Here is a 13,276-nt window from a genome sequence, read left to right on the forward strand (position 1 = left end):
AAGGCTCACTTAAAATAAGTTAAAAAAAAAACTCAGTTAAAATACTTCAGTTGAAATAGGTGAAGCAAAATGCAAAGCACATGCCTGTCCTGGATCGGATCAGCAGCAGCACTTTTATACACACAGAAAAAGTGTTGCCATGTAAAAGTGATTGCTCCCTAAACCTAATAACTTTTGTTCCGCCATTAGCAGCAAAGCCTACAATCAAGTGTTTGTGATAACTTGCAGTGAGTCTTTTCCAGCACTGTGGAGGAATTTTGTCCCACTCATAAATTGTTGTAATTCAGCCACATTGGAGGGTTTACCAGCATGAACCTTCCTTTTAAAGTCATGCCACAGCAAAAAATTAATAAGATTCAGGTCAGGACATTGACTAGGCCACTCCATAGTCTTTAGTTTTCTCCAGCCATTCAGAGGTGGACTTGCTGGTGTGTTTTGGATCATTGTCCTGCTGCAGAACCCAAGTTCTCGTCAGCTTGAGGTCACAAACAGATGGCCGGACTTTCTCCTTCAGGATCTTTTGGTAGACAGCAGAATACATGGTTCTAAGTCCTGAAGCAGCAAAACAGCCCCAGACCAGGTAACACTGCTTTTCTTTTTCTGAAATTCAGTGTTATTATGCATGATGTAATGGGATACACACTTGCCAAACTGAGATGAGACGTTCTTTTTTGCTAAGCAGCGGTTTTGGCCTTGAACTCTGCCATGAAGCCATGTTTGACTAGTCTCTTTCCTATGGTGGAGTCATGAACACTGACCTTATGTAATATTTTGTGGATAATGGCTCTCACCATAGTTTACTTGAGTCCAACTGCTTTGGAATGAATTTATAATATTTTCAAGACTGACAGATCTCAATTACTGTCTTCCTCATTAGTTCTGAATATCTTTGGATCTCAGCATGATGTTTAGCTTTTGAAGATCTTTTGGTCTGCTTCACTTTGACAGTCAGGTCCTATTTAAGTGATTTTTTGATTGAGAACAGGTGTGGTGGTAATCAGGCCTGGCTAGAGAAACTAAACTCAGGTGTGATAAACCACAGTTAAGTTAAATTTTAAGGGGAAAACAGCTGTTCACACAGGGTTATGTAGGTCTGTATATTTTCCCCCTTAATTCCCTTATCCCCTTTTTTTTCTTTAATCCATCTTTTCCTTTGCATTCATTAAAAAAACTGTATTTTTTGACTAATTTGTTTGATGATATGAAACATTTAGGTGCGACATCACGAAGGGTGATACTCTGACATAAATAAAGCTCCTACAGCCGATGGAATAATATTAATATATATACATAAAACATATGTTTTGTCTGCACAGATTATCCAGCTAGGAGAAGTTGAAGTAATCAGGGTTTAATATATGCAACAGCACTGGCAAAATGGCTGCCAGTGGCTTACTGTATCCTACCCATGAGCATGTTCACAGTTATTAGTGTGCAGGTTTGGAGCTGCTTTCTAGAATTCAATAATTTCCTTGTTATCTGAAGTTTACAGCTCTGCCTGCGCAAATGAGTCATTATCAGCTAATACTGCAACTACGTATCACTGGTTATCTGTTGATACCGTTTCTACAAAGCTAGAATTAAGGAAAATAAACTGTGTGGCAATATTTATATACTCGATTATGTACTGACATGTTATGATGAGTAAATGCAAGATGCACAAAACTATTTCAGTGACAGAAAAGCTGGTTTCACTGGAGGCCTTTTTCCTTGATCCAATATTATGTAATCACCTTGAGGCTATGGGATGATATTATATTCACAAAGTCAGCCTCATGTCCCCCTCCCCTGGGCTGCACTGATGAAAGTACAAGTACAATTTGAGTACAATCTACTGAACGCAGTACGCTCAGTCAACCCACACATCTATTTCAATAGAGTAACGATAATTTTGATTAAATCTTGATAACTACCAGACTGTCAAACTTTTAAACCACCTGCTATTCAGGAGGTGGTTAATGTGCAGCGTTCCCTTTTTTTTACAGACTATGAAATGGGTTATTTAATTTGGTTAATTAGAGACAGTTGCTCTCATTGGATTGAAGCACAGTATGTGAATCTGATTGATCCTATGAAAATGGTGATGTGTGTTAACATTAACTAGATGTACATTAACCTGTAATGCAGGTCAGCTCTTAGTGGTTGATTTCACAATAAGTAAAAAAGAAAAAAAGAATTGTTTTATATTGTGTCGTTTGACTCTGCTGATTGTTTAACCTCAAATTATATCACAAGTATATTTTCCAAACCAACAAACAAACATTATTTTTCTCACTTTCAGTTGCCATCAGTTTCCCCAGCTTGCTTGCAGTGGATAGTGAAGTATTCAGTTAGCTGCAATCTGCAATCTCACCACTAGATGCCACTAAGTCTGGACATTTGGAACAGGAACTCATGGCTCCCTGTGCATGGGGAGACAGGGCAGTTCTTTTTCTGCTGATCATTCTGTTAAAGCCTCCTACATTTATAAACAAGGCTGTCTCTACTGTTTATTGTCCTAGAATCACTAAATTAATTGATGAATGGACGAATGAAATAGCTGTATTGATGTGTTTACTTCTTTGCAGCAATATTTGTAAAAGTAAAATGTAACTTAATTTTCCCTCCTCTATTTTTGCATATTTGATATTTTACTGAAGAGTATTCGAGTTTTTTTTTTTAAATAGACGGACGGAGCTGGACCTCTTCATTCTTCCTCTTGTTCCTTTCATCAGTTGACTCCTTTAATGCTGAGTAAAACCGGGGGCAGAACTGAAACCGTGCAGTTGTTCCTGCATATGCAGCAGATGCAAACCTCAGGGAAAGAAAATCCTCAGGATTGCTTAGGCACAAAGGGATAAACTTAAAAGTGACAGCTCTCAGAAGGCACAGCAAGTATATGAAGTGGAAACGTTGTTGGTGTACAAGTAAATATAATGCATAAGAAGTGTGAGTGCACTGTCATCAAACTATACCAAAAATATCAAATTATATATATCATTTTTATACCCAGGGGTTGATTTCAACATAAGTGAGACCATTTTACTCTTTTAATTCAGTTGGTTAGTTGTGTATCTGTGCAATGCTGAAGTCGGTTAAGAAGGACACAGTTTGTTTTACACGGGCTGATAAGTTGCTTAGCTTATAACAACGTGTCATAGTTTTATTATTCACCTTACCAAATCAAGCAAAAATAGGTTATAAACTAAATGTAGCAGATTTTTTTTTCTTTCCAAAATGTGAGGTAGAAGTACAATAGAAATACTAATAAATCACAAGCACCTTAAAGTGGTATTCTAGTAAATGTGTTTTCTGACTGCTGTTTACTTTAATCATGGAAAGTGCTTCAAATGCAATAGCATGAGACAAACGATGATTTGTGTTTATTCCCCAAAACAATGTTGGCCTCTCAAACGGGGCACCTATATGAAAGGCACATAAATCTGGCTGTCCTTGCTGCCACTCAGAGGTGAACGGTCTCAGAGATAAGGCAGGACTCATGACATTAAAAAAAAAAAAACAAAAAAAAAAACAACGGTATAAACTGATACATTTGACGCCAAGTTTTTCAGTGCTGCATAGAGTAAAAGCAGCATGATGTGAGACATATATAACAAACCTTTATGCTGTACCTCCTAATAGCAGTGATCCTGAGATGCAGTAACAGTTTATGGTTAAATATGTAGAACACAGAATTGGGACTTTCAAGACTAAGTGCAGATATGTTCAAATTATCTTTTATTTTTCACTGCTCTCAGTTCATTTTCCTGCTTTTTGACTTGCACGGTAATTTACACACAGTCCCTACCCCACTGATGCAAGTCACTTCCTCTCTCTCTCTCTCTCTCTCTCTCTCTCTCTCTCTCTCTCTCTCTCTCCTTGCTGTCTTTCTCCACCCAGCTGTAGATCAGGATACATAAATGCTGGGAAGGAGGACAGTGGCAGAAAGCAGAGAGAGGGAGGAAAGGGTGAGAGACAGAGAGAATGAGAGGAGGAGGAAGAGGAGGAGGAGGAGGAGGCAAAAAAAAAGGCAAAACATAGTAGGAGAGAGTGTGTTGGAGGGCAGCATACTGTAGCATACTGCTGTGTTGTGATTATGGAGAGAGCATGGAGCAGCAGGACCCAAACAAGAGGAGGAGTGGATACAGTGAGGACACAGCTTGGCTCCATGCCTGATCAATAAAAGACAGATTAGTTCAGAATCTGAGTAGTAGGGGAGAGGGCTCATTAAGCAGCATTGCTTTGCAGAGCGGACTGCCTGCGGACTCCTTTGAGTCTGAATTCTGCCACCAAGGGATTGAAAATATAAAGACAAAGTCACTCCAAACCTTGAGGACCTGGAAGGACGTGAAAGCGGAGAACTAGCCCTTGACATTTGGAGTCAAGAAAACTAAACATCTCGCAGCGGGAGCACACAAACACTCAGGTAAGCCTGTGAGACAAATTCACACTAACACATTTGGGAGGCACAAACAGCTTTTTTTTTTAGGTGTGAAAAAAAAGTGTGTGGCTTTTTAAAAAAACACGTATTAAGTCTGCGAAGAGGAATTTGCTTAGTGTCTTGACAAGGCTGGACAGTTTTCAGTTAAGCTTAGTGATAACAGGCACGGGTCACTTGCCTGGGCTCAAGTAACGTTAGATGAAAGGACAACCACAATAATCATCCCCACAGGTACCGATGACTAAATGTTCTTTTAGGGATTTAGATCTGGATGAAGGATGTTGAGGAGGGAAGGGAGGCTTGTCAGGATGCGTTTGCATGACATTTTCGCCATAAGTGAACGCTTGCAAGCGCACGCATGCACGCACATTCACACATTTAGATGGCTGATCCTTTGAAAAATAAAATAATAATCCACTTATCACCACCCTGCTGTTGACTACTGAACTGTTGTTGCGTAAATCATTAAAATGACCTCCTGCACACGCAAGCAAAACTGGCACATGCTCACGGTGGCACAGAAGCAGACACAAAGGAGGAAAGGGGGAAACTGCCCTCTTTGTGAAAGCACGTTCCAGTTAAGTGCACACAAAGCTTAATGAAGTCCATACTGTAGTATGCACTGTATACATTATGGCCTCTTTCCAAGGTGAGCTGAGTGTGGAGGACAACAGAGTGAAGGCTGTCTACTATAGCAAACATCACAATGAAATAGGAGAGAGCTCGCCACCGGTGCTGTGTTTTAAATTTGACTAATAAATTATTCTGTGTGCTGGCAGACACTGAATGAATGCAGCATGTTTGAAATGCTAATATAATATGGAATATTTGTTTTCACAGAAACATCCTCCCATTCTTATCAGCGTTAACAGATTTCCATTCCTATTTCTCAACGAGTCAACTTGTCAGGGAAGCTCAAAAGTGAGAGCACAGTTCTCTTCGTGTTATCTACAATCTACAATTGATTTCTGACAGCTCTAGTTATCCTTCATTTCGGCGGCACCGAAGCAGTTCCTTGTCTCAGTTTTTGCTCTGTGGATTGTTTCAAGTAATCCTGCTTACTCGTTGATTTCTTTTCACAGCGCCATCTCAAACGCCTCCCTCTGTAAACTTGTTCCTCTCTTACTTCTAGACGGATGTAATGGTGTGGAAAGGCTGGCGCTCTCTTGAACTGTCAAACTTTTGAGTCGCCACTCAGACAAGGGATGGGGAGACGAGCGGCTGACCTGACGACTCCGGTTCCGGTGTTGGGTGTCCCAGCCCTGGTTGGGGTGCGCAGCTGGAAGACAACGGGAGGAGACAGAACCGTAGGAGCCCTGCTGCACCCGTGGGGGCTTCAGTGCAGTGTTGGTGTTCAGACGTCCCCTGGGATAAGCAGACCACCTAGCCAGCTAACTGAGACGCTCTCAAATAACATTACTCAAACGACCGACTGCTATATAGCCAAGGAGACAGAGTACAAGGAGATACTGCTGCTAACAAAGACTGACAAGGAAAAAAAGGCTATTTTAAAACAGAAAAGTGGGGAAGCCAAGACTAAAAAGGAAGTGACTTTCAAAGCACTTGGAGGTGAGGCCTCAAAGGATGTGGCCTGCTGTCAGGGTAACAGTGGTGGGATTCGATGCTACGCCAGGGCAATCAAGACCAATCCACACATTGCAGGGAACGCGTCCAGTGGCAGGTCCAAATTGAAATCTGCTTCCCGCTACACCAACGGCAGCGTGGTTGACTCTGAGGCGATCGGTGGCATTAGCGTAGACAGCGACGAAACTGAGTCTGTGAAGAGCGCAGCCTACCGTGGAAGGGACCAGGCCAGACCGCAAGGTCATCATGCAAATCAGTGTGGGAAGACGCTGCCGTTATGTGCTGCACGACCTTTCAGCGTCTCACAAAAAATATGCAACCTCTGCGGTGGGAAGCAGTCTGCAAGCGCCGAGGCTGCCGCTCTGGGGGAGAAAAGCCCGACCGATGACGCCTTCAGTAGCGAGGCGTCGTTAAAGTCAGCCCTCGCGTCGCTGCCGGCCGCTACACATTTCCAGGTGCCCCATATTGAAAAACAAACGAGCCAGCAAATCTGTGAGAGTATCACGATGACTGACGAAAGGACACAATTTACAGTCAGACCCCAAACTTTCTATCTTCATGAAGAACTTAGGTATAGAACATCTCCTCACCCTGCATGCCCAGTGCACTCCAATTCAGCCAATCTGAACGCTTTGTCACATACACATGCTTCCAGTGATGCAACATCTCCCCAACCCACCACCCTCCTACGCGCTAAAAGCGTCACTGTCACCAAAGCCACTATTGAAAGCAGACAGGATGATGCTCTTGTAAAATGTTTCACAAACTTATCCCAGGACAGTAAGACCTCCCGCCCAGCGAGTCTCACTTTGACTCCTCAGATGGCCACCGCTACCAAACGAAACAATCCATATTCACATACTTACCCTAAGGCCACGCAATACAGCTACACGCAGTATAATGTGCCTCAAAATGTGTGTGTGTCTGTGCACGCTACACTTGAGAATACGACAACTTCTCATTTGTACACTGTAGGAAATGCATCCAGCAACAACACAGTTTTTAATTCTGCAGTGATGTCCTCTGAAAGCATAGCTGCTGAAGCCAAATCTCAACCCATAACCATGAACACAGTGCAAATAAACACAGCTAAAAATACTACTAACAGCCCACAAATGACCCCTAAATGCTCCAATTACCCTATTCAAAAATTAGAACCATCTGCACACCTTATTGCATCCGATCCTCTTAAACCACAAGAAAAGTCGTCATCTTCAAACCCTGAGAGGACAGTTGAAATAAGCTCCACTGCTTCCCCTGCTTTTGTTAATCAACCACACACAGCCACACCACATTCACATCTTAGCACTATCATCCCACAGAGTACTTTGAAACATAAAGCTAATTCAGATCAAATTAGATCGCAGTCCGTAGCTGCACAAATTCACTTTATTCAGCCTAACTCCTCGAATTCTGAACCCACACTTTACGTTTCTACTTCTTCCCTGTACACATCTAAGGCGTCCAAACCCCCAAACCCTGCAGGTGCAGCTTCCAACTCGATGCTTACGCGTAACGACACGCCACACAATAACGTGACCCTCAGGAACTCGTTCAGTTTGAAAAAGTCTGCATCCACGGCTAGCTCGCTGTTGACGGAAAATCAAAATAATGCTTCCATCCCAAGTAGGAGCTTGCTTCAATCAGCAGACACAGCACTGGTACTTAGCTGTAATGAAGCCCCCGACACAAGCAAAGCTCATCACGCGCAGGCAACAGACATCAGAACTCAAACCCGTAATGAATCTGGTGTGTGTTGTGTAGTTCCCAATCAGGAAAACAGCTCTAGAAGGCCTCTGCTCGCATTATACAAGCCTCGAAATGTGTCTAAAAATCACCACGGAGGGAATGATTCAGGAAGCCACGATCCCAGACCAATCATTGCTCACGATGAGAGATTGTATTCCGGTAAAAACAAATGCAGTGGTAATGTAATCGATGAATTTGTTGCGCATGAGTCGAAAGAGCATGAAAATTCAAATCCATCGCAGGTCACTAATCTTCAAAATTACATTTCTCTAATCAAGTCAAGCAGCTCTTGTCTGCAGGGTTGTATAAACACGGAACAACAAAGGCTTGAACACTATCAAGGATGTACAGAAACAGAGCGCGACGGACACGGTGCAGCGTGCCCATCAGTAAAAACAAGCCAGCACACGGCTTCGGCTACAGGACAGTTTTCCTTAGGTATATCGGCCAGGCATTCAAATGTTAGTCAGCTTCAATCCAGTGCAGATAAACAGACACATCCCAGTGACTCAACGCTCTCTGTCACAGCACAAACAAGCGGTGAACCCGTAATCTCAAACACGCACGTCAAGCCTTTCACTGAATCACCCATCCACCAAAACTCCGCTTTTAAATCACCAAGACCACCACAAGCACACACAAGTCCAGCACTTTCGCTCACTGCACCATTCAACAGTGGGGGAGAGCTCTGCGCTCGCACAGGCCCTCAATGCAATTCCATATGGCCGTCATCAACAATGCACTTGGCATTCCGTCCCCGCCTCCGGTCCAGCAAAGAGGAGGAGGAGGCGGAGGAGGAGGAGGAGGAGGAGGAGGAGGAGAAGGAAGCAGTCGTCAGACCTGATTCGAAGCCTAGCCGAGCTCCCCCTCAGTCGTGCCCAGAGGACACCAGCCTGGCTCACTCCCACCCAGCTGATGCAGCCCTGTTGCTGCCGCCTTCCCCACAGTGCAGCAAATCAGCAGCCCTACAACAGAGGCTGGAGACTGTGGAGGCCAGCCTGGCAGCCAACAAGGACAGGATCACCACTCTGCTCAACATTATCCATGACCTCGAGACGTGCCACACTCCCACCAGCGGGTAAGAGGATGAGAGGATAAGCGTCGCTTTACAGAATTAGTCTGTGATGCATGTTAAATATTTAACCTACAGTTTAGCTGAGCACTGGACATTTTTGAATAATAAATAATTCATCTGCAGGGTCAAATATGACTTGTAAATTATTAATATATTAAATTCAGTCCAGCACAGGTACAGCTGCCAGAATGTGGCTTCAGGAATTACTGTAAAAGCATTCCTGCACTACTAATCTTTGACTTTCCAATGAGTCATCACCTTCATTTACTGGAATCACTCAGCGACTTTAACAATCATTGGGTAGTTGCATTGTTTTTGTGCATTTATGTAATTATTTGCATGATTATTCACCAAAAGAATGACTGGTTTCTACTTGTCAGTGATTTGAGAGAGAATCTAAACAGACCCAGCATATACACAGACAGTACACACATTTTGTTGCAAATATAGGATTGGGGAAATAAATAAATGAAAATGGAATCAATGAAAACGTAAATGCAAAACTGGGAAAAAGTTGTCTTCAATTTGGTTCGAATTGTCAAGTGACTTTCTGCTAACACTGAGCCGACATCCACATTTTATTCACCAAATGAGCCTACAAGTCGCAAGAGAAACAAAATACAACTTGTGAAATAAGCCACACAATCTAATATGATGTAACATGTTGAAGAGCAGCGTTTTGAAGGAGAACATACTGTTAAGATGTTAAAAAGCTGTTTTTTTTATTTCTTCTTGTGCCCGCTTCAAATATGCAATAAATCAAAGCTCAGCGTACACCAATGGGACGCAGGAAAATTGTAGCAAGTTTGCAAACAGGCCTGTGACTGCGTCCCTGAGTGTGACAGAAACCTACTTGGGCGTTTCAAGGGGGCACATTTCTGAGAGATTTATTTAGCCATGTAACTCTTCTGGGACAAATAACAGGAATTAAAGGGACCTTCTGGCAACGTGTCTCTGTCAATCATTCTCATTCGCTGTGCTGCGCTAATAAGCTCTGACTGCCTCTGAGGTCATGTTTCAGAATAACCAGCTCCTAATAACCAACATAATGAATTAGACAGCCCATCTCTGCCAACAGCAGTCTGAATGACTCTGAATGACAGAGACGAGATTAAATTGTAAATGTGAAAGGATGAGAAGTTACGGAAGTTATTCACAGTGTCGCGATTCAATTTTGTTTGTCCTAGTCGGCGATGCTCCAAAAGCGGACAGGACCTCAAAAACTGCTCCACCTGCCAGAAGACTGCTTGTATTGTGTACAGGTGAGATAATCCTAAAATTGATCATTTTTACACCACATAATGTTTGAACTGATAAACAGAGTCGCTCTAATATGAAACCATGGTTCTAAAATAAAATGTATTCCAAAGTGTACTTCCTTTTTGCTTTGTGTTACACTTTTGACTCTGGGAAGCCTTCATTAGAAAAGAGATTAAGGAAACTATTAAAACAACATTAATGGGAACACGGATCTAGTTTATTCATGGATGATTTGATAATATGGATTTTATTTACACAATTAGATTCATGGGTCATTTCATTTGCCACTTCTCTGCCAGCCTGTCGCCTTCACTCCACTGAAAATTAATGTCTTACTGTATTGGGCAGCTCACCAAATGAAAAGCTCATTTGTTTCTTGCTCAGAATACATGGAAAGATTACATTTTCCTGTCTGAGCACGCCATAAATCTTTTAGAATAACTGTCAAATTTAAGCACTTACTGTACGCCGAGCGGCCTGTTCACAGAGTAGATTTATGGTGACTGAGATGGGCTTTCTGAAATGGAAGCAGCCAAAGAGGAACAAGTCAAGCATGATTGATTTATAACGGCTCATACTGTAAGCTTTGTTAATTTGCAGACAAAGTGATTTCCTATCTTGCGAAAAGAAAGTTGAAGAGAAGTAGGTGAATTTCACTTACACTTAGTGTAAGTGTCTTTCATCTGAGGGACGTTTGTTGGGTTTTCTGTTGAGTGTAGAAGATCTTCGCAAAGATGAATTAAAGAAAGTTAACTACAGAAAGTATACCTAGCCAGTCTTCTAGGAGAAGCAGTGTATTAAGGATCATCATTCAACATTGCTTCATCTTGTCTTGGCTTGCACCCATTCGCTGAAATGTTGCATCAGGTGCGGGCAACGGAGAAATAAAAACCTCAACAATTGTCGACGAAACAATGTCTGTGGAAAAGAGGCTAAGTGAGGCTGAGAAATCTAAAAGCCTTCTCATCATCTTCTGGAGAGAGAGAGAAAAAAAATCATGCTCCACAAAGCAGAACCTAAAACTGTCTTTATCTTGAAATATTCAAAACATTCCTCTTGATCTACTTATTTTCAAAACGGCTTGTGTGTGTCAAAAATGATGTTATGTAAGTTGATTCCCCGACTGTTGTGTGTTGGCATCTGGTCCTGAAAGGCCAAGTGGAAGATAAGGGTATTCAAAACGAGACGTGTGTACCTTCAGAACCCCCCCCCCGCCCAAACCAATCAGTCACTTTGAAGTCTGACAAGCACGGCGCTTCCCACACAAAGCAAAATGAACTGCAGCGACACAGTTTGTAGCGATTTGTGGCATAAAAAGCAAAAAAATAAAATAAAAAATGAGCTGGGTATGCAGATCTAATACACTGAAACACTCATTTGCATCTGTGGCGAGAGCTGAATTTGATACATTTTGTGCTATTTTGCATTTGTGGTTTTAGGGGAGGGTTTAATAATTCTTGTGTTGCACGTCTGTCCCTCCAGTGTGGAATATGACTTCAGGCAGCAGGAAAGACGCTTCCTGGAGGTTCTGAATCATTCAGCAAGAGGCAACAATACTTTCTCCGTGCATCTTCCCCATCACCTGAACTTCAGCCTGCTTCGTAATGTCATCATAAAGAACTTAACAAAGACAAAGGTGAAAAGCAAAAAGCTGTGCAAGACCCTCTTCAAGTGGATTCCGAGGAAAATTCATGGAGTGTAGGCCTGGAGAACAATACTCGCTTGCTTTGTGACCAGCAGGAACCTTTTGCAGAGGATTTTTCCTTGTTCCCTCCCTCCCCACCCATAGAATGACTTTGAATTAGGCTCTTACCCAGCAGAGTTCCACTCTCCTGCACATTCTCAAAGCTCATAAGCAGGACTTTGTGCTTGAATTTGCCCGCGATCTTTGTGACCTTCAGCTGGTACCACCCGTGAGGAATTCTTAATTTCACTTTTGGGAGTTTATGCTATTGTCCTCTCAGTATGCCTGTTTAAAACGTATGGCTTACCACAACCACAGATTTCTATATCTACTTTTATATATGAGATTCTGTTCTCTTTGCACTATTGATGATGAATGCAGCAGATTTTACGTTTCCCTGTCAGTCGTCCCCTTGCTTCCTCTAAGAATAAATATCCCTACACTATTCATTTTGATATATTGACTGTTGAATTGCCTGTAAATGTGTTATTTATTTCAGAGTGGTGTTTATTCTCTTTGCTAACCGAACATCAAATAAAGATTTTTCTTTTCTCAGCTAAGACATAAACCTTTAATGAATAAACTTTTTTTTACAACTACAAACTGGCCACAAGGGTGCAGAAAATAGAGAAACGTTCATTATGCCTTTGCCAATTGTGCTGATGGTCTCCAAATCCCCAAACAATCTGAACTCCATAAAAGGTTCCCAGGTAAAATAATGACATGACCAAAGCACGCAGCGAAGCATGAGTCACGCACAAAACGGCCTTGTGCACATGCGAGCACTCATGAACACACACGTTCATTCGAAGCAAGCTGCAGCCATCTCTCGTGGATGGTTTTGCAGAAGTATTCATAATTTATCGATGGAAGGGGAACAAGAACTGGAGATGTTTGGATACAGGCTTATGAGGGACACGCACAATTTATTTGAGCAGTAAACCAGGCAAAGGCTGCGATATTAAACTCCAGAACAGATGATACTTTAATTAAAGCTCCTCTAATAAGGAGGAACAGCAACTGAGGATGAAACTCTTGCTACAATGTTCCAAGAGGGAAATATGAGCTCACAGAAACAGTAACAGACGTGTAGCCTGAAGCAGGTAGCACAGTTCTGAAAGCTATATGATAAAGGTTTTCACTGCATGCAAAGCTGCAGTGTTGATTTAACGGTCAAACCTTTGAATACATTTTCAGCATCAAATCCATAAACAATACTTCTGATAATGTAATATAATGGCATACTTTTACTCATACATACATCTTCGGAAGAAAAGCATGAATTTATAGAGGATAAATGTTGGACTGAAATATAAAAATGAGTTGAGGCTGGAAGTGTAGACCGTTACTACTAACTTACTGTTCTAGCTGGCATTTTGTGGCTCAAGGCTACATCAGCTAGCTGGTTTTATTGTGAGGAGCCACTCAAATCTCAGATCTATTACTTTTAGTAGATGCACTGCAGATGAAGATTTTGTGGGGGGGGCTTAAAAGCTTTGGTTCC

At 42.1% G+C, this 13,276-nt stretch overlaps 1 protein-coding gene across 1 annotated transcript; it reads left to right on the forward strand.

Moving 5' to 3' along the window:
- Positions 1 to 3,949: 3,949 nt before the first annotated feature.
- On the forward strand, positions 3,950 to 12,327 carry LOC125020792. The gene is made up of 4 exons (XM_047606297.1): positions 3,950 to 4,405; positions 5,553 to 8,831; positions 10,016 to 10,090; positions 11,571 to 12,327. The coding sequence occupies exons 2-4, from the start codon at positions 5,626 to 5,628 to the stop codon at positions 11,788 to 11,790; spliced, it is 3,501 nt and encodes a 1,166-aa protein (XP_047462253.1). The 5' UTR covers positions 3,950 to 4,405; positions 5,553 to 5,625; the 3' UTR covers positions 11,791 to 12,327.
- The last annotated feature ends 949 nt before the right edge of the window (positions 12,328 to 13,276 follow it).

The sequence above is a fragment of the Mugil cephalus genome, chromosome 15 (genome assembly GCF_022458985.1).
Source record: "Mugil cephalus isolate CIBA_MC_2020 chromosome 15, CIBA_Mcephalus_1.1, whole genome shotgun sequence".
Lineage (NCBI taxonomy): Eukaryota > Metazoa > Chordata > Actinopteri > Mugiliformes > Mugilidae > Mugil > Mugil cephalus.